The sequence below is a fragment of the Pantherophis guttatus genome, chromosome 13 (genome assembly GCF_059756535.1).
Source record: "Pantherophis guttatus breed Tessera chromosome 13, ASM5975653v1, whole genome shotgun sequence".
Lineage (NCBI taxonomy): Eukaryota > Metazoa > Chordata > Lepidosauria > Squamata > Colubridae > Pantherophis > Pantherophis guttatus.
The window spans coordinates 19722883-19743889 of record NC_142075.1 but is presented as its reverse complement, the minus strand read 5'-3'; the positions used below and the strand labels follow the sequence as shown (position 1 = coordinate 19743889).

At 42.7% G+C, this 21007-nt stretch overlaps 1 protein-coding gene across 2 annotated transcripts in view; it reads left to right on the top strand.

The window, feature by feature from the left end:
• Positions 1-1227: 1227 nt before the first annotated feature.
• MYO5C (myosin VC) overlaps positions 1228-21007 on the top strand; it is a 47950-nt gene continuing 28170 nt past the window's right edge. For both annotated transcript variants that reach the window (XM_087878241.1, XM_034432662.3), the window contains exons 1-15: positions 1228-1380; positions 6058-6168; positions 7595-7760; positions 7850-7994; positions 10507-10663; positions 11380-11523; positions 12489-12570; positions 13591-13698; positions 14268-14374; positions 15529-15794; positions 16279-16360; positions 17221-17361; positions 18744-18869; positions 19798-19881; positions 20788-20922. In XM_087878241.1, the coding sequence (XP_087734367.1) occupies positions 1348-1380; positions 6058-6168; positions 7595-7760; positions 7850-7994; positions 10507-10663; positions 11380-11523; positions 12489-12570; positions 13591-13698; positions 14268-14374; positions 15529-15794; positions 16279-16360; positions 17221-17361; positions 18744-18869; positions 19798-19881; positions 20788-20922 (1887 nt within the window). In that variant the 5' untranslated portion in view covers positions 1228-1347. The remainder of the gene's footprint in view (positions 1381-6057; positions 6169-7594; positions 7761-7849; positions 7995-10506; positions 10664-11379; positions 11524-12488; positions 12571-13590; positions 13699-14267; positions 14375-15528; positions 15795-16278; positions 16361-17220; positions 17362-18743; positions 18870-19797; positions 19882-20787; positions 20923-21007) is intronic.

Below are 21007 nucleotides of genomic sequence, written 5' to 3'. Positions count from 1 at the left end.
AACTAATTTTGGATACTTGTTGGAACATCGGGAAATGATGGTTCTGGGCAATTCGAAAACGTGCATACTTTTTTATGCCAGTTTGCTGGGGAGTGGCGGGGGAGGTGATAGGCCAGCTTTGCTGAGAGGCCACTTGTCTTACGTACTGTATATTGGAAGCGGTAACCCTTTTGAGATCTGCATACAACGAAATTTCATTTTAATGTACGCCGATTAGTGTACATTCAAAGTGACAAGTCTGTCTACCATCTCTACATCCATATCTATCTACCTCTACATCCATGTCTGTCTCTCTCTACATGTCTGTCTGTCCATCCATCCATATCTATCTCTACATCCACGTCTGTCTATCATCTGTCTGTCTGTGTATCTGTCTGTCTGTCTACATTCATGTCTGTCTATCATCTGTCTGTCTACATCTGTCTGTCTCTACCTAGGTAGGTACCTAACCTATTATCTACCTATCTACCTACACACCCTACCCTACCTGTCTGTCTGTCTATCTCAGTGGTGAAATCCAAATATTTTTACTACCGGTTCTGTGGGTGTGGCTTGGTGGGCATGGCAGGGGAAGGATACTGCAAAATCCCCATTCCCTCCCCACTCCTTGGGGAAGGATATTGCAAAATCTCCATTCCCACCCCACTCGGGGTCCAGCCAGAGGTGGCATTTACCAGTTCTCCGAACTACTCAAAGTTTCCACTACCGGTTCTCCAGAACCTGTCAGAACCTGCTGAATTTCACCCCTGATCTATCTATCTATCTATCTATCTATCTATCTATCTATCTATCTATCTATCTATCTATCTATCTATCTATCTATCTATCTATCTATCTATCTATCTACCTACCTACCTACCTACCTACCTACCTACCTACCTACCTACCTATCCAATTATCTATTTATCTACCTACCTACATACCTATCTAATTATCTGTCTGTCTGTCTGTCTATCTATCTATCTATATCCATGTCTGTCTACATCTCTGTCTATGTCTCTCTCTCTCCCTTCTATCTCTCCATCCATGTCTCTATCATCTGTCTGTCAATGTCTGTCTGTCTCTCTCCCCCTACCTATTATCTACCTACCTACCTACCTGTACATCCATATCTGCCCATCCACCCAACCCACGTATCCTCCCCTGCCCAGCTTCGCTTGGCTGAATTCCCAGGCGACCCCTCCCCTCTTTCCTTCTCCCGGGCGTCCCGAGGGCAGCTCCCTCCTCGGAGGCGGCCAGCGAGGAGACAAACGTGGCGCTCCGGCTGGGAGGCGGCGGCGGCGCGGAGCCCCACCTCCGGCCGGCGAGAGCGGAGCAGGCAGGGCGCGCACCTTCCCCGCCGCCGCGATGGCGCTGGCGCTGGCCGACCTCTACACGCAGGTAGGAGGCAGAGGCGGCGCCGGGGGCTCCTGCGGCCGCTCCGCCTTGCCGGGAGCCCCGGCGGGGTCTCCTCGCTCAGCCCCGGGGAGGCTCCGGCTGCGGGCGCCGCTGCCTTCCCTGCCAGCTGGCCAGAAACGGGCAGAGGCCGGCGGGCGAGCGGGCGGGCGGGCGGGAAGGCGGGCGCCGCGCCGTCCGGCTCAGCCATCCGGGAGGAGGCGGGCGCCGCGGCAGGTGGGACGGAGCCGGCAGGACCGTTTGGAGCGGCGCTCGGCTGGACCGCTTAGCGGGGAGGGAGACCCCGGGCCCCTTTGGGTGGGAAGGGCCGCCCCTCAACCCACAAAGGCTGCTTTCCGTCCCAGAATTTGACCCTGCTCTCTCCCTCTCCCTCTCTCTTTTCTTCTTTCTTTCTTTCTTTCTTTCTTTCTTTCTTTCTTTCTTTCTTTCTTTCTTTCTTTCTTTCTTTCTTTCTTTCTTTCTTTCTCCCTTCCTTTTCTTTCTTTCTTTCTTTCTCCCCACTCTCCCTCCCTCCTTCTTTCCTCCGTCTTCCTCCTTTCCTCCTTTCCCCCTTTTTTTCTTTCTTTCTTTCTTTCTTTCTTTCTTTCTTTCTTTCTTTCTTTCTTTCTTTCTCCCTTCCTTCCTTCCTTCTCTTTCTTTCTTTCTCTCTCTCCCTTCCTTTTCTTTCTTTCTTTCTTTTTTCTTTCTTTCTCCCTTTCTTTCTCCCTTCTCTTTCTTTCTTTCTCTCTCTCCCTTCCTTTTCTTTCTTTCTTTCTTTTTTCTTTCTTTCTCCCTTTCTTTCTCCCTTCCTTCCTTCTCTTTCTTTCTTTCTCTCTCTCTCCCTTCCTTTTCTTTCTTTCTTTCTTTTTCTTTCTTCCATCCTTTCTTTCTTCCTTTCTTCCTTTTCTTTCTTTCTTTCTCTCTCTCTCTCTCCCTTCCTTTTCTTCCTTCCTTTCTTTCTTTCTCCCTCTCCCTTCCTTCTCTTTCTTTCTTTCTCCCTTCTTTCCTTCCTTCCTTCTTTCTCTCTCTCTCTCTCTTTCTCCCTCCTTCCCTTATTTCTTTCTTTTTCCCTTTCTTTCTCTCTTCTTTCCTTCTTTCCTTCCTTCCTTCTTTTTCTTTCTTTTTTCTCTCTCTCTCCCTACCTTTTCTTTCTTTCTTTCTCCCTCTCTTTCTCTCTCCCTCCCTGCCCCCTCCCTCCCTCCTTCCTTCCTTCCTTCCTTTCTTCAACTTCCTCCTCCCCTTCCCTCTTCCCCCTCTCTTTCTTTCTTTTGCCACCATCCCTCTATTATATCTATTTTCCAAACTTTTTCTTTTCCTGTGTTTTGTTTTGCTTTTTCCTTTTCAAGACCCTTCCTTTCCTGGGCATGAGGCCAGTGGGGTCCTAGACATGACTGGTCCAGTAAACCTTTTTCCAAAGTTGCTTCTTTCAGGAGCCGCAACAGACTGACTTGAGTGGGCACTTGAGTGGGCAGCTTGAGGGAAACATTCACACTACACACTTCCCCTGTTTCCCAAATAAACCCATTTTTCTGGGTTTGCCCCTCCCTCCCTCCCCCCCTCCCCCAATCAAATAACCAAATGTGCTGCTTTTTCCCACATGCTAAACCAGGGAGGGGAACACTTCTAACCAAGGTAGCCAGTCTTGATATGTTGTGTGAATCCATCTCCTTGGCTTTTTACCTGACTTGATTACACGTATTATGCAAATCTGGTTGTGGTTTAAAAAACCCTCTCGAAGCAATTTCAACCCTATCTAATTTCAACCATATCGTTTGGGGGGGTGGGTGGCACAATCCCAGCAAACCTGAAGTTAAATTGTAGTGAAGCCAGTTGGCAAAATGACTGAACTCCAAAAGCCGTCTGCAGTCCTTTGTTGACTTACGGAGAGAAACTTTATCCCATAATACGTTTTGCTAGTCTTTCCAGATTCCAGAGGTGCTACAGGCAGTCCTTGATTTACAACCTTTCATTGAGTGACTGAAATTACCACATTGAAAAAAGTGACTTCCGACAGTACTAACACAACTATTGTAGCAGTCCCCCTGGTCAGGTGATCGAAATTTGGGCACTTGGCAACCAGTATATATATTTATACAGCCATTTAACCAGTATATATATTTTGCAGCATTCTGGTGTCATATGATTGCTCTTTGTTACTTATCGGACAGTATCTGTCCAGCAAGGTCAATGGGAGAAGCCAAATTCACTTCACAACTGTGTGATCTGCTTAACAGCTGAAGCGATTTGCTTAACAACCATGGCAAAAAAAAAAAAAACCAATGGAAAACTGGGTGTGACTTACTTAACAACTGCCTTGCTTAACAGCAGAAACTGTAGTCCTAATTTTGGTTGTAAGTTGAGGATCACCTGTAGAAAGGACCCACGGTGGTAGAGGCGCCAATCCCTCCTTGTGTACCTTGTGGATGCCTTTGGCAATTTATTGTGTGAGTCCAAAAGCATGAGTCATCTGCAGAATTCCTGTTACAGAATTACAGACTTAAAAGATCAGGAAGTCCTTTTGCAGGACCTTAGAAAATCCTTGTTGAAAAAAAAAAAGAAAAAAGAACCCAGATGACCTCATGTTTGAAAGCTTCAATTGTGTACTTGCTGATTTTTGTATAGGATTGTGTATTTCTCCAGTTTCCAGACAAGTGTCATGTAACCATGCTGTAGTGCAGAGGTCTTCAAACTTGGCAGCTATGCTGGCTGGAGAATTCTGGGAGTTGAAATCCACAAATCTTAAAGCTGCCAAGTTTGAAGACCTCTGCTCTAGTGTACCAGTAGGACAGTTTGAATCTCTCGACTTTCTCCAGTCACTCAAGGAATTCTCCAGTTTGCGATGGCAAAAGGGGAAAGCTGGGTGTGAGTCAACATGAAAGTAAACCTGTTGTGTTTATTTGTGAGGCAGGTTCCCAGATCTGTAGGTGGCTCGTAATATTTGCAGATGGAGGCGCCTGGAAGAGTCTGCTTCAAGATCAGATCAAGTTAACATATGTGTCAAAACCATAAAGAGGAAGCCGCCTTGTAGTTCAGGGTTTCAGCTGAAAAACCTCTTTTGTGCACAAATCCAAAGGTGCCATTTGTGCAAAGATAGCTCTCCATTCCTTTGGGTGGGCTGTGGACTTCAATCCCCAGAATTCCCTACCCCTTTGACTAGAGAATTCTGGGAGTGGAAGTCCACAGAGTCCATCCATTGATTTCTTTCAGAATCATTGAAAGCCGAGCAAGGCCATCTCCATATTGGTTGGGATTATACGCAACGTTGCGAGTGTGCGTCTGATTTAGTACGGTGTTTTTTTTTCAAACTTGCAATCTTTAAGGTGTGTGGACATCAACTGGCTGGGGAATTCTGGGAGTTGATTTCCGCACGTTGCCAACTTTGGGAAACACTCGTTTAGTGTATGGTATGAACCTACCTATATGTACATTGCAGAGGTGGGTTTCAGCAGGTTCTGGCCGGTTCTGGAGAACCGGTAGCAGAAATTTTGAGTAGTTCGCAGAACCGGTAAATGCCACCTCTGACTGGCTCTGCCCCCATCTATTCTCTGCCTCCCAAGTCCCAGCTGATTGGGAGGAAATGGGGATTTTGCAGTATCCTTCCCCTGGAGTGGGGTGGGAATGGAGATTTTATAGTATCCTTCCCCTGCCACACCCACCAAGCCGCGCCCACCAAGCAATGCCACACCCACCAAGCCACACCCACAGAACCGGTAGTAAAATGTTTTTAAACCCACCACTGGTACATTGCAGATTAAACGTGGCACTTAACTAGTATTTATTTCCAATATTGTCTAAGACTGTTTATTTTTCTTCTTGCCTCTTAGGGGAATTCATATTTTGTTTTCTCCTTCTCTTGTTAATCTATTATTGTCCCGTTAGGTTTGTAAGAAGCCTATTAAGTGAAGGCTACCATCCTTCAACCTTTTTTTTAACTGACCTCACTCTTGTATCTTTTGATAGTTGATTTTTGCTAGCTAAAGGCTGTAATAAATAAAAATTATAACTGTATCTTAATTCCCTTTTATTCATCATTACCCTTATATTATTCTGACCTGCTAAATATTTTCTTCTATGTACTTTTTTAAAAAATTTATTTTGATTCTACTGACTTACCAAGGGATGCAGTGGCTCAGTGGCTAAGACGCTGAGCTTGTCGATCGAAAGGTCGGCAGTTGAGCGGTTCGAATCCCTAGTGCCGCGTAACGGGGTAAACTCCCGTTACTTTTCCCAGCTTCTGCCAACCTAGCAGTTCGAAAGCAGTTAAAAAATGCAAGTAGAAAAATAGGGACCACCTTTGGTGGGAAGGGAACAGCGTTCCGTGTGCCTCTGGCGTTTAGTTAAGCCAGCCACATGACCATGGAGACATCTTCTGACAGCTCTGGCTCTTTTTTTTAAATCCTATGCCAAAAAAAGAAAATCTATTTTTTGCAGCCTAGAAAATTCTGCTATATTGTCCTTTGGAACTCACTGCAACAAGATTCTTAAAAGCGAATGTAACAGTTAGCTGCAATTATGTATTACGGCAGGCAGTGTTTGCCGTTTTCATTTTTGCTGATGCTACACTCATTTGTATTTGGGTTTAGCTTGTTTATTTGAGAACAAAATGAAGAGCTCATCAAATCTGTTAAGAATTAAGCCACCAAACACTCCATTGATGTTTGCATTTTTTTTCTTTTCTTGTAGTACAACAGAGTTTGGATCCCCGATGCTGAAGAAGTTTGGCAGTCTGCTGAAATTACAGCTAATTATAGGCCTGGAGACCATCTTCTTCACCTCCAGCTGGAAGACAGCACAGTGAGAATAAAGAATTGGTATTTCTAAACAGGCGGTGGTAGACTGGCAACACATAAAAATATTATTAAAATATTGGCTTATCCATTGGACCCAAGATACGCTCTGGTTGTAAAGATAGCAGATATATCTTCAGAATAAATAAAGAATACATGGTATTTTCCAAAGCAACAGAACAGGAATGGATGGAAACTAATCAAGCAGAGAACCAACCTCAGAACAGAATAGAATAACAGATTTGGAAGGGACCTTGGAGGTCTTCTAGTCCAACCCCCTGCTTAGGCAGGAAACCCTGCACCACTTCAGACAAATGGCTATCCAACCTCTTCTTAAAAACTTCCAGTCTTGGAGCATTCACAACTTCTGGAGGCAAGTTGTTCCTCTGATTAATTGTTCTCGCTGTCAGGAAATTTCTCCTTAGTTCTAAGTTGCTTCTCTCCTTGATTAGTTTCCACCCATTGCTTCTTGTTCTACCGTAAGGTGCTTTGGAAAATAGCTTGACTCCCTCTTCTTTGTGGCAGCCCCTCAAATATTGGAACACTGCTATCATGTCACCCCAGTCCTTCTTTTCATTAAATTAGACGTACCCAATTCCTGCAGTGCTTTATTGTTTTTTACATTGTGGTGACCAAAACTGAATGCAGTATTCCAAGTGTAGTCTTACCAAGGCATTATAAAATGGTATTAACACTTCATGTGATCTTGATTCTATCCCTCTGTTAATTCAGTCTAGGACTGTGTTGGCTTTTTTGGCAGCTGCAGCACACTGCTGGTTTATATTTAAGTGATTGTCCACTAAAACTCCAAGATCCCTCTCACAGTTACTTCTATTGGCCAGGTACCATCTATGCTATACCTGTATAGCTAGGTATAGAACAGGGGTCGGCAACCTTAAACACTCAAAGAGCCACAAAGGTCCTAACTGGAAGCCCCCATTCAATTCTGGAGCTGACCGGAAGTCCGGTTCCCCCATCATAGTCTCCTCTTAGCATGGCATCCTTTTTCCTCTGCTGACCGGAAGTCCGGTTTCCCCACCATAGAGTCTCTTCCTAGCATGGCATCCTTTTTCCTCTACCTGTCCTAACTGAAAGCCCTATCAATTGTGGAGCCGACCAGCAACAGGGAGCCGCAGCAGAGGGATGAAAGAGCCACATGCGGCTCCAGAGCCGCGGATTGCTCACCCCTGGTATAGAGCTAAGGAGAAATTTCCTAACAGTGAGAACAACTAATCAGTGGAACAACTTGCCTGCAGAGGTTGTGAATGCTCTAACACGGCAAGTTTTTAAGAAGAGATTGGGCAACCATTTGTTTGAAATGGGAGAGGGTTTCCTATCTGAGCAGGGGGTTGGACTAGAAGACCTCCAAGGTCCCTTCCAACTCTGTTATTCTGTATCTTGTAATATTATTTTTTTGCTTGGCTTACTCACAGGAGCTGGATTACCCTGTGGATCCTTCTGCTTTGCCACCTTTACGAAATCCGGACATTCTCGTCGGAGAAAATGACCTCACAGCCCTTAGCTACCTTCACGAACCGGCTGTTTTACACAACCTTAGAGTTCGCTTTGTGGAGTCCAGGCTGATCTACACCTATAGCGGTAAATACTATGGGTCGATCCACGTTGCATCTAGGATTCTGAAGAAAGCACGGTGCAACTCTAAATTCTCTACTGTGTGTCATCCCCAGGGATAATTTTGGTCGCCATGAACCCCTACAAAGAGCTGCCAATTTATGGGGATGCCATCATTCATGCTTACAGTGGTCAAAATATGGGAGATATGGATCCCCATATCTTTGCGGTGGCAGAAGAGGCTTACAAGCAAATGGCAAGGTATGTTTTGATCAGTGTCCTGGGATTAACCTTGGTGAAGGTTGGCCCCTTCCTGCCTCTCCCTATAAACTTTGAAGGATGTAGAAAGAGACTCTTAGAGTCAATGAGAGATTATGGAAGGAGGTGTAGGAGATGACTAGGCAGAGCCCAAAGGCGGGGTCAAACACTTCATCAGTATGGAATCCTTATGTAGTCACAAGTCCAGCCCCCTGTGAATTCAGTTGACTCTTATCTACCCTGTTTTCCCCAAAATAAGACATCCCCTGATAATTAGCCCAATCGGGTTTTTGAGCACATGGCAATAAGGCCAAGCGCTTATTTCAGGGTTCAAAAAAATATAAGACAGGGTCTTATTTTCGGGGAAACACGGAAGCACCAATTTGTCTTGACTGTTAGTACAGTAGTGTATAGGTAGCATATGCAGGTAATCCTCGAGTTCTGACCATAATTGAGCCCAACATTTATGTTGCTAAGTGAAACATTTGTTAAGTGAGTTTTGCCCCATTTTACGACCTTTCTTGCCACAATTGTTAAGTGGATCATTTCATTTGTTAAGTTGGTAACACAACTTAAGTGAATCTGGATTCCCCGTTGACTTTGCTTGTTCAGAAGGTTGCAAAATGCGATCACGGGACTCCAAGACACTGCAACCGTCATAAATATGAGTCAGTTGCCAAGTGTCTGAATTTTGACACACGTGAGACGGTGGGGATGCTGCAATGATTGTGTTGTGACCCTGGCCCCGGAGGCTGATTTATCTTCGCATGCTGAGTCGGAGGATGATATGGAGGAGGAGGAAGCTGTCACGGGCTGTGTGCCGGAGGGGCCGTCTTCACTGGTGAGTCAGCAAGAACTGACAGTTGCTGACGTGCCTCTGGACCCCAGCCAAATTGAGGAGGAAACAGAGGCCGGTAACGACGAGGGGGAGCCCCTATTGGATGCAAGAGAGAGACATAGGAGACGTCGTAGAGAACAGCTATTGCCACATCCCAAGAGGTGTGGTCAGGAGACGTAGGGCCACACCCTACAAAGTATAAAATGGGTGTGGCTGGACCAGAAAGGTGTGGTGAACAATTTGTTGGCATTTTGGATGCAGTGGATTTACAACTGTTGGTTTGGAGTTTTTTGATAAGAGTCTGCATTCCTGCATTAACCTGCTGGCCATCTGCCAAGACCTTTGGAACATTGCCTGGTAACTATTGGACTGATATACACTTTGGAAGAGAACTATTTATTAAAGGGCCAGCTTCAGCCTCTTTAGCCTGCGTTTGTTCCTGCCGGGCTATTCGAGCCTCTGCAAGGCCACTCGTGGGAGGGGACAGAACAGATTGTAAGTGTGAAGAACAGTCATAAGTCACTTTTTCCAGTGCTGTCGTAACTTTGAATGGTCACTAAATGAACTGTTGTAGGTCGACTACCTGTAACAACCTTTTTATGCTTTGAACTCAGCTCCTGTTCCTGGTTACTTGTGCCTGACAGGAGATAAGGAAGAAATTAGTCTCTGATAGCCAAAAATCAGGAGCCTGGCGGCACATTTTCCAGATAACATAATTCATTAAAAGAGTCACCCTGTGGTTAGATGCAGCTCACTCCATCAGGAAGGTTAGGATTAAGGCCAGACCAGGAATAATGAATGAAAACTGATCAAGGAGAGATTCAACCTGGAAATAAGGAGAAATTTTCTGACAGTGAGAACAATCAACCAACCAAACTTGCCTTCAGAAATTGTGGGAGCTTCATCACCGGAAGCTTTCAAGAAGAGACATGACAGCCATCTGTCAGAAATGGATTAGGGTCTCCTGTTCGAACAGGGGGTTGGACTAGATGACCTACAAGATCCCTTCCAACTCTGTTATCCTGTATCGAGTCTCAAGTTCAAACAAGGGCAAAATAATATCTTCGGTCTTTTGAGGATGCTCTCTGGCAGATCCCAAAGGAACCGTTTGCAGAAATGAGGTTTTATCAGCACGATGGAGTGAGAGATGATGGCACTTACTTCCCAGCAGAAAGTTTGAGGTCATCCCAGGCTAACACAATGAGTTTTTCACACACGATAGCTGTGAATTGAAAAGGTACACCCGTCTCACACGTAACTTGGGTTTCCATAGCCAGCCTGCCTTCTGGTCCTTTATCGTTGTCTTTACCCCAATTTAAATCTCATGTCAGTTCAGCTACTCCGTCCAGCCAATGAAATGAATGGCAGCTCACAAAACCTTCATGCCTAAAAGTTGTGAGGTTGGAAAAGACGCAACGAGGCTCTTGATTTAGAGTCAATAAAGTGATCACGCAAGCATTTTCATTGATTTTTTTTTTTTTTTGGAGCCCAGAACAATTTTTAAGATTTACGGTATATCAATCACACTGAAATATCTTTGTATCATGGTGATACCGCCTTAGACGAAGTTGGAATCTAATGCAAAAGAAACATAATGATATTTGAAGAATATATTTTCTAGCTTCCTTATTTTGATGATGATGATGATGATGATGATGATGTAATGATCTTCTCTAGGAATGACCGAAATCAATCAATTATTGTAAGTGGGGAATCAGGAGCTGGCAAAACAGTTTCTGCTCGATACGCCATGAGGTATTTTGCGACGGTCAGCAAATCCAGTAGCAACACTAAAGTTGAGGATAAAGTGTTGGCATGCAATCCGATAACTGAGGTAAATTATTTTGTTTTATTATTAGATTTTTATCCCATCTTTATTACTTTATAGGTGACTTAAGATGGTAAATGTACTAATATTCCTCCTTCCTCCTACCCTGTTTCCCCCCAAAATAAGACATCCCCTGATAATAAGCCCAATCGGGCTTTTGAGCACATGGCAATAAGCAATCATTTCAGGGTTCAAAAAAATATAAAACAGGGTCTTATTTTTGGGGAAACACAGTATTTTCTTAACAATGACCCAGTGAGGTGGGTTGGGCTGAGAGAGAGTGATTGGCTCAAATTCTTCCAGCTGATTTTCATGGCAGCGGCTGGACTAGAACTCACAGTGTCCTGATAATTTAGCCCAAAGTCACCGAGCCAGCTTTCATGCCAGAGGTGGAACTAGAATTCACCGTCTCCTGGTGTTTGGTCCAAAGTCACTAGCTGGCTTTCATGCCTAAATTAGGACTAAAACTCCATCTCCTGGTCATTGGCCCAATGTCACCTAGCCACCTTTCATGCCTAAAGTGGGATTAGAACTCACCATCTCCTGGTGATTGGACCAATGTCACCCCGCAGGCTTTCATCCCTAAGGCAGGACTAGAACTCACCGTCTCCTGGTTTCTAAGCCAGCACCTTAACCAATAGACCAAACCTAAATGTTTCCTGACTGAATCATCTAATAGAAATAGCCACTTCCAATTTAAAACAATTTCATCTTTTGTGCAGGCGATTGGAAACGCTAAAACTACTCGCAACGATAACAGCAGTCGTTTTGGAAAATACATGGAAATCAGTTTTGATAAGAAGTACCAGATCATTGGGGCAAACATGAGAACATACCTGCTCGAAAAATCTAGAGTTGTTTTTCAGGTTAGTAAAAATTTACAGTGAAATCAGTGCGTTTCTACTAACTTCAGACCCAGCAATGTTTCTTGCCTTCTGGAGACGCTCTCAAGGTTTATGTCTAGCCAGCGTACTGCTCAGGAGCAATGTTGTTTCAGAGATGGCCTTAAAAAACTTATAAAATCAAAAGTTTTAAAAAACATTTTGTTCCTTCATATGAACAAAATAAGAATGAAAGAGAAAAAAATTGCTTTGGGGGTTTCTGTGTGCAATTTCTAGCATTGTTCAGAGGCATTGTCATTAAAATAGAATAATTCAAGATGCTTCCTCTTGTTTTTCAGTGGAGAAGTGAAAAGCATTATTGGAGCAAGAGCTTTGGCTAAAGCTCAAAACCACTTTTGTCTGAGAGGCTAGCAGGTTGCACAATTTAACAATTGGTTAAATTGGGGTGGGGCACGGAGTTTTAGAAGCTTCCCACTGCATTGCACACATCAGTTTCTGAATAACCCACATCACAGAAACTTGGGCGGCCTTTTGTCTCTAAATTTTGAAATTATTTCAAGGTTGATTATTTATTGATACTCATTTTTTAAAAAAAAAATTCCAAAGGGTTAAAAGACAAATCAAAGGAAGGGAGGGAGGGAGGGAAGGAGGGAGGGAGGGAGGGAGGGAGGGAGGGAAGGAAGGAAGGAAGGAAGGAAGGAAGGAAGGAAGGAAGGAAGGAAGGAAGGAAGGAAGGAAGGTAGGTCAGACTCAAGAAATGAAAAAAAAAGAAGGGGAAAAAACCTATAAGAAATATAATGACTTCAGACCTTCTTTTCAGTAGATAGTTACAATTTTATAGTCCTTCCTTCCTCTTAGAAGCTTCCTCTTCAGCCCTTCATTTAAATTACATCTTTCTTAATCTTCAAATCATAAATCAACATTTCATTTCTGTCAGCAAACTGTCCGAACTAATTCTAGTTTTATCTTTTTCTTCCTTTCATTTGCAGTCAGAAAATGAAAGAAATTATCATATATTCTATCAGCTGTGTGCATCGGCTCAGAGACCCGAATTTAAGCATCTTCAGCTGGGTATGTTACCTATCGCCTAACAGATTCATCTCTTTTATTGCTTTATTATATCAGTTTGGTGCGTAATTCACAGAGGAGGCTTCCGTTCTTCGTTTGGGGGCATCTTTATAGGACTGAATGTTCTCATGTGGGCAGAACATGCTCCCAGTTTAGTAAACCTCACCAGGCTAATTATTAAAGGGATTCGTTAAAGCATCATAAGAGTTGTAAATAACCTTTTGAATTAGAAATCAATCGGAATCTTTAAGCAAAGCATTTTGGAGACGGGGAAGACTTATTGCGCATAATGGCTTAATGTTAACCCTGATTTCATAAACCCCACAATCCAGTAGTGAAATCTGAATCGGTTTACTACCAGTTTGCTGCCTGCACATGCCCGCCATGTGCTAACACACATGCACAGTACGCACCAAAAGGAGGCTTCGGAAGGTAAGTAGAACAGCTGGGAGGGAATCAGCTGTGGCACGCGAGTTTGGGAACCTTTTTAAAAACTTTTTTAAAGCATTTTTTACTACCGGTTCTGAGAACCGGTAGTAAAAAATGTTTTAAAATTTTTTTTAAAAGGTTCTGACGATCACAGCTGTGGCACGCGATCATCGGAACCTTTTTTTTTGTTTAACTTTTTAAAGCATTTTTAACTACCCGTTCTGGAGAACCGGTAGTAAAAAATGCTTAAAAAGTAAAAAAAAAGAAGTTCCAAAGATCAGCTGAGTGAGGCATGATTGTCGGAAATTTATTTTTTTACTTTTTAAGCATTTTTTTTACTACCGGTTCTCTGAAACTGGTCGTTAAAAATGCTTTAAAAAGTAAAAAAAAAAAAGTTCCAACAATCGCGCGTTGCTCAGCTGATCTTCAAAACTTTTTTTTTTACTTTTTTTTTACTACTGGTTTGGCGAACCAGTAGCATTTTTGGCTGAAGAGATTGCAGAAAAAATGCTTTTAAAAGCCTCTGACCCATTCCTAGGAGTCTGTTCCTCCATCGTCAGCATATCTGATTACGTGTTTGCTTTCCACCTGTAGCAAGTGCTGAAGAATTTAATTATACTAACATGGGTAGAAACACCACAATTGAAGGAGTGAATGACTGCGCCGACATGAAGGAAACTCAAAAAACTTTCAACCTGCTAGGTAAGATCTACCAAGTTAGCTGTTAAAAAAACAATTGAAAAATTCTAATATTTATGAAATGCTGTGGCTCCTTCAGTTTCTGATAGCTAGGCAAGAAATTGGCATGCAATCCGATGCATCCTTTTTAAGTACAAAAGGCAAAACTTTCCCTGTCAGTCGTCTCCTATTTTAGGGCACAGTGCTCATCTCTGTTTCTTGAGGAGGGAGCCCGCATTGCCCGAAGACATTTTCCATAGTCATGTGGCCAACTTGGCTGTATGCCAAAGGGACATGGAACGCTGTTATCTTCCCACCAAAGTGGTACCTATTTATCTACTCGCATTTGCTAGTTTCGAACTGCTAGGTGGGCAGGAGCAAGGAATGGGAACTCACCCCATTCCATGGTGCTCAGGTCTCGAACACTGGCTGTCAGCTTTCCAGTCTTTTAACTGCTGAACCAACATGCCCCATCCTTTTTAGGAGTCACTGAATTTAGGGGACGTCCATCAAATCACACTGTTAATGTAAAAAGGTATTTGTAATCTTAACATCAGAATGGAAGATCATTTTTTGCTCATTTTTCGCTGCAGGCCTGAAGGAAGACTTCCAGAAGGATGTTTTTAAAATACTCTCCGCTATTCTCCATTTAGGCAATGTGCAGATCAGTGCCGTTGGTGATGAAAGGTCATCTGTTAATGTAAGATTTACTGGCAGAATGTTTTAATGAACAATGCAAGGTTTTGATATGTTTTTTTCCCTTAAATCCCTTAATCTTTGGCTTGTAGGTAGTATGGTACACTCAGCAGGAAGTACCTTGTTGGCTGGGGAATTCTGGAAGTTGAAGTCTATACGTTTTCAAATTACCAAGGTTGAGAAATATTGCTCTAATGATTTTCTCTGGCCCTTTACAAATCTAGAAGGAAAAATAAGCTAAATGTTAAATTCTGCAGAATTGGCACTCAGTTTCAGGATTGTAAAACCTTGGCATATTCTAAATCAGGGGTTGGCAACCTTAAGCACTCAAAGAGCCACAAAGGTCCTAACCGGAATGCCCCCCCCGCCCCCGTTCAATTCTGGAGCTATTCCCCCACTATAGAGTCTCCTCATAGTGCAGAGTCCTTCTTTCCTTTGCCAACCAGAAGTACAGTTTCCCCACCACACACCATAGAGTCTCCTCCTAGCGCAGCCTCCTTTTTCCTCTACCTGTCATAACCGAAAGCCCTATCAATTGTGGAGCCGACTGGCAACAGGGAGCTGCAGCAGAGGGATGAAAGAGCCACATGCAGCTCCGGAGCCGCAGATTGCTGACCCCTGTTCTAGATATTCTAGGACAGTGTTTCTTCATCTTGATGAAAGATGACCTAGTGGTGAAGGCACTGGCCTCTCAGTCAGAAGGTTGAGAGTTCAAACCTAAGTCAGATATTTCTCTCCTAGGACGAAAAAAAAAAAAAATCTGCTGTGAACTCCTTGTAGGTGTCAGGAAGGGCATCCAGCCAGTAAACACTCAGCTCCATTCAGTCACCCCTATTCTACCCCGAATTAAGGGATTACAGGGTTGTTAAAAAAGGGGGGGGGGTTCTTCACCTTAGTAATTTTAAGATGAGAGGATTTCAACTCCCAGAATTCCCCAGACAGTCATGCTGGCTGGGGAATTCTGGGAGTTGGTCCACTCATTGTCAAGTTGCTAAGGTTGAGAAAAAATTCTAGGAAGTAGAACTGCAAAACCAGGATCTGTGGACTATCAAGCTACTCACTGCATGTTAAAAAAAATATATATTGCATTTTGAAGCTGTAGCAGTTTTGGTGATTGAAATGCCCAGTGACGATAGGTTTCTTCTTTCTGCTTCAAAGGTGGACGACAAACATCTTAATATATTTTGTGAACTCCTGGGAGTCGAAAGCGATAAAATAGCTCAGTGGCTTTGTCACAGGAAAATTATTACTACCTCTGAAACCGTAGTAAAGCCAATGACGAAACTCCAAGCTGTGAACGCTCGAGATGCTTTGGCCAAGAAGATTTATTCTCATCTTTTCGATTTCATTGTGGAAAAAATTAATAAGGCCTTACATTTTTCAGGCAAACAACATAGCTTTATTGGTGTTCTGGACATTTATGGGTAAGGTGATCTATTTTTCAGAAGTAACCCAGCATCTATTTTAAATCCTTTGTTGTACGAGTAGTCCTCAACTTACAACCATTCCCTTTAGTGACCATTCAAAATTACAGCAACGCTGAAAAAAGTGACTAATGGATGTTTTCCACACTTATAACCACTGCAGTATTTCCCCATGGTCACGTGATCAAAACTCAGAGGTTCGGCAACTAGATAGATAGATAGAATAGATAGAATGGAATTCTTTATTGGCCAAGTGTGATTGGACACACAAGGAATTTCTCAGTGTACATAAAAGAAAAGATACATTTGTCAAGAATCATCTACAAATCTGTCATTCTAACATGATATAGTACAAGAATATTGTTAATATCTTTTGCCCCAAAACGATTTTTCTGCATTGCCTCTCAAACTCACTACAAAAAAGGATCATGTCATAAATTTATTTTCCAATCTAAACATCAAAACTTTCTACCATGTATTTCAGATTTGAAACCTTTGACCTGAATAGCTTTGAACAATTTTGCATCAACTATGCCAATGAAAAATTACAGCAACAATTCAACCTGGTATGATATTTTTTAACGGATGTCTGTTAGTTTGGATTAACATTTGTCCTGAGTTGGTATTCCAGGAAAAAAAAATTAATTTATTTTTGGCAGTAAAACTCAAAGCTAAAAATGTATTCGTGTGTAGAATTTTTAAAAGATCTGGTTCAGAATTGTTTATAATTATTCTGCATGTAAAACAACTTCAGTGGCCATGATTATGGAAGTCTAATCCAGGCACGCTTTCACTTGGTTAACCTTAATCTCAAATGTAACATTCCTTTGAAATGCCTATCTTTATACAGCTTGATTATCTTGAGCTGGCGAGAAAGCAAGCAACTAAATCATCTTTGCTAGCATGTTCTAAATAGGACAATCTTCAGAAACCCCAATGAATATGTGCAAAGAGGCCATAACTCTTCAACCAGGTGGAGTGAAGAGAGATATATTGTAGATTCGTTTATTTCCACCAAAGAGGAAAAAAGTAAAATGTAATTTGGGAACTAGAATGGAATAGTAAGGTACATCAATAAATAGCTGAATGAGGAAGATGTGGTTGTATGAAGAGTGTCGCTCAGAGGATGATGGAGAACATAAATCTTAAAATCTGGTTATCTGTGATGGTTGAAAGTTGGAAAGATTGTGAGGAACAGAGTCATTTCTTTGAGACTTGGACTGGATAAGTAAAATCTTTATATCCTCTCCAGCCTTACATTCAATCAGGATATTAGATTGGATAATTCTATCATGGTGTGGTTGATGTTTAAATATCTTTTCTCAAAAAGAATTCAGTATTGTTAAGCAACACTTGAGTTTTGATGTGTGACTCATGAAACAACCGACGATATTTGTGAGATTAAACTGGCAATATCATTTTTTAGCATGTCTTCAAACTTGAACAAGAAGAATACATGAAGGAAAATATCCCATGGACGTTAATTGATTTTTATGACAATCAACCTGTCATCGATCTGATTGAAGCTAAAATGGGCATTCTAGAACTTTTGGATGAAGAATGCTTGGTAAATTTCAATGTTTTAATTTCACAAACCCAAATCTAACCTCCCATTTTTTATTTTGCTAATTTTCTTTAAAAATTCTTGCAAAAGGCAGTTTTGCAATTTCGCCATCTTAATGTTTTTTAGCCATATTAGCAAGACGCCTTGCCAACCCAAAATTCATCTTCATCGTTTCTGTCTCTTAAGCCTATTTATGCGGATGCCATTTCCCATCAAAGTAGGAAACGAAATATACTTGAAACTGGCAACTCTGGAGTCTGTTAAGCAGAGATGCAGATATAGCCAATTTTGGAGAATTTGCATCTGAGCCAAAAAATGTCTTAGATTGATGAATCAAGCCAGAATCAAATGCTTTATTGCAGTGTGTGGAATCCTACTAACTTCATTTGGTAACTCCGGCTAAGCCTGATCAGTTCAGGATGTTGGTAGTGAAATGTAGCAGCAACAGGTGTTCCTTCCTGCGTGGAAGTTATCCACAAGTTATTTTGGGATATTGCAGTTGTGGCTCAGCCATTTAATAAATCATGACGCCTATGAGAAGTCTGAACTCAGTCAGAGAGAAGGATAGAGGTGTTCGAGATTGCAACCCATCTGTTCTGACCTAGGCCTCCCAAGAGAACGAAGCAGACTCCTCATCCCGATAAAACCCCTTTTACTTAATTTAAAGGGAATTCATCTCAAGCAAAGTCCCGGCCAACAGTCTTCCCAGAGATTTCACAACTACAGACCTTTATCAGAGTTGGAGAACTGCCGAAGCCGATATCTTCCAAATGCTGGAGTAGACAATACTTGGCAAGAAATCAGGAACAGATCTTTACTCTAATGAATTGATCTAATTGTCTCCTGCAAACTCCCTCCCCTTCGCTCCTCTTTATTCCCTATGGGAGGGGCCATTCACTGTCCACCTGGGCTTTACTCCTGAGTCGGCCCTTGTTGCTTAGCTGTTCCCTTCTCCTAGCAGCTCTGTGCATGCGCACACTGGGAACAGGCTCCAGCTGTTCTTCTGTCTCACTGATGTCCGACTCTGAAGGCAGCTGATAACTGTCCGACGGCCCTGGCCCCAGCTCTACCTCTGATGCAGAGCCCTCGTCAAAGCCTTCCCCAGACTCCAGGACTGGCCCATGTTCCTCCCCAACCTCCTCACTGTCCGAATCTGCTGCCAGATCCACTGGCCGCTGGCGGACCACAACACTATCTTGCATTATAGAACAAAAAAGCTAAGATGGTTGTGTAGAAAAAGGAAGAGGGAGCACTGTACATAATCTTGTGTTGTATAGAAGAAGTGGCTTATTCAACCAACCAACCAACCACTTTGTTCGTTCAATAAGTATTTTCATTGATCGCTTCTAATTTTAGATATGCCATGTTTGCTTTTTTTGAAACAGCTACCTCAAGGAACTGACGAAAATTGGCTCCAGAAGCTATATAATAATTTTATGAACAAGAACCCTCTCTTTGAAAAACCAAGAATGTCAAATACTTCTTTTATTATCCAGCACTTTGCTGACAAGGTAAGGTGCTCAATGTGGAAAGATGTCAGGGTCCCAACGAAAGAAAACTCCAAGGCCAGGAGTTCCTCAAAGTTCCACTTTATTAGAGATGTCATATTGGCACATCTGGGAAAACCCAAATCTGAAAGCTTCCAGGTTTTCCCCATCCAAAAGAAAGTTCAAGCCCCTCCCACTCCCTCACAAGTCCATCACAAGGTCCAATCAAAGCACTGTCCCAACTGGAGATGTTTCTTAACCACTCCCCTCCAGGTGCAGGGCAAGACGGCCTTGACTCTCTGAGAAAAGAATGTTATTATGACTACATATCACCCCTGCTCCATACAATCCCCTCTCCCAGTTTCCCACAGTAGTAATTGTGGCAGGCCTGAAGGCCCAATGCAAAAGATGGCTTCCATGCCTGACAAAAGAAATGACACCTTTCTATTTCCTAGAATGAAACTTCATCCTTTGTCATGATTTATTCACCTATATGCAGTTAATAAGGTTTCATCCATCTCCACAGAAATGATGCTATTTCTGTAAACAAGGCCATGATTTAAAAGGTGTGAGTGACATGAGCTTCTGAAACAATTTTGCCAATGAGTTATTTTGATTTCTACAGAAGCTTCTCATTTTAGTCCAAACATGCTGTGGATTTTCTAAGATTACGATAGAACATTTTATTTGGGAATGAAAGGAGACGTTTGTAGATCTTCCTTCCTTCTGAAATTCATGCCCATATCTGCTTACAAGGAATTATCTGTGATCCCTTGAAGATCCCACTCTTGTTTGATCTGGTGGGGCCAGTCAGAATTTTTACTACCGGTTCTCCGAACTACTCAAAATGTCCGCTACCGGTTCTCCAGAACTGGTCAGAACCTGCTGAAACCCACCTCTGTATCTTCACTGCTCTGTGATTGATCATTGTTCCATAATCTTCCTTAAACAGGTAGAATATAAAAGTGAAGGATTTCTAGAAAAAAACCGGGACACTGTATATGAAGTACTGATTGATATCTTGAGAAACAGTAAGGTAAATATATTGTTTTATGATTCCACAATACTTTAGCTATTATAGTTTTGGTAAGCGCAACCTTGCAAGATGTCTGGAAATTATCACAGCTAAACTCCATCCTTTTTGGATGCTTAAACCTCAAACGGCACAGCACAGGGATGCCTCTGGCAATGTCTGGCCGGAACTGAATGTGTCCATCTGGTCAAGTCATTGTGAGGAGAAAGTTCGCTCCGCCAAGCCCTGTGTCAGCCTTGCAAGGTAGACCAAACAGAAGTATGGCCAGATGAGCTAAGTCTTCGTTGTTGTTGTTAGTTGCAAAGTCATGCCTGACCCATCGTGACCCCATGGACAACGTTCCTCCAGGCCCTCCTGTCCTCTACCATCCTCTGGAGTCCATTTAAGCTCACGCCGACTGCTTCAGTGACTCCATCCAGCCACCTCATTCTCTGTTGTCCCTTTCTTCTTTTGCCCTCCATCGTTCCCAGCATTAGGCTCTTCTCCAGTGAGTCCTTCCTTCTCATTAGGTGGCCAAAGTATTTGAGTTTCATCTTCAGGATCTGGCCTTCTAAAGAGCAGTCAGGGTTGATCTCCTCTAGGACTGACCGGTTGGATCGCCTTGCAGTCCAAGGGACTCACAGGAGTCTTCTCCAGCACCAGAGTTGAAAGGTCTCCATTCTTTGGCGCTCAGCCTTCCTTATGGTCCAACTTTCACAGCCATCCATTGCAACTAAGTCTACTTTATTGTAAAGTTGCATGAAGAGAATCTTGCAAGTCTGAAAATACATTTCTTCCCCCATTCGCTTGAAGGGCTGCTTAAAAAGTCACGGTATAAAAATTGCAACTTCGAACGGTTGTTAAATAAATAGTTGTTGAATCGAAGACCGCCTGTCGTGGTATCTAATTTTAATTTTCATCTCTTTGTAGTTTTGGCTGTTTGCCAACTTCTTCCAGGATGGCCCAGTCCCTCTTTCCCCGTTCAGCTCTGCAATCAAAGTTAAGTCTGCAAAAACAGTGATTGTGGCACCTAACAAACAGTTCCGTGCAACTGTTGGAAGTAAGGTATTTTTGTTTTAGATTCAAGTTACCAAGTTTGAGAAACATTGAGATTTTTAAAAAAAAAATGCATGCAGGATTGTTCTAGTTC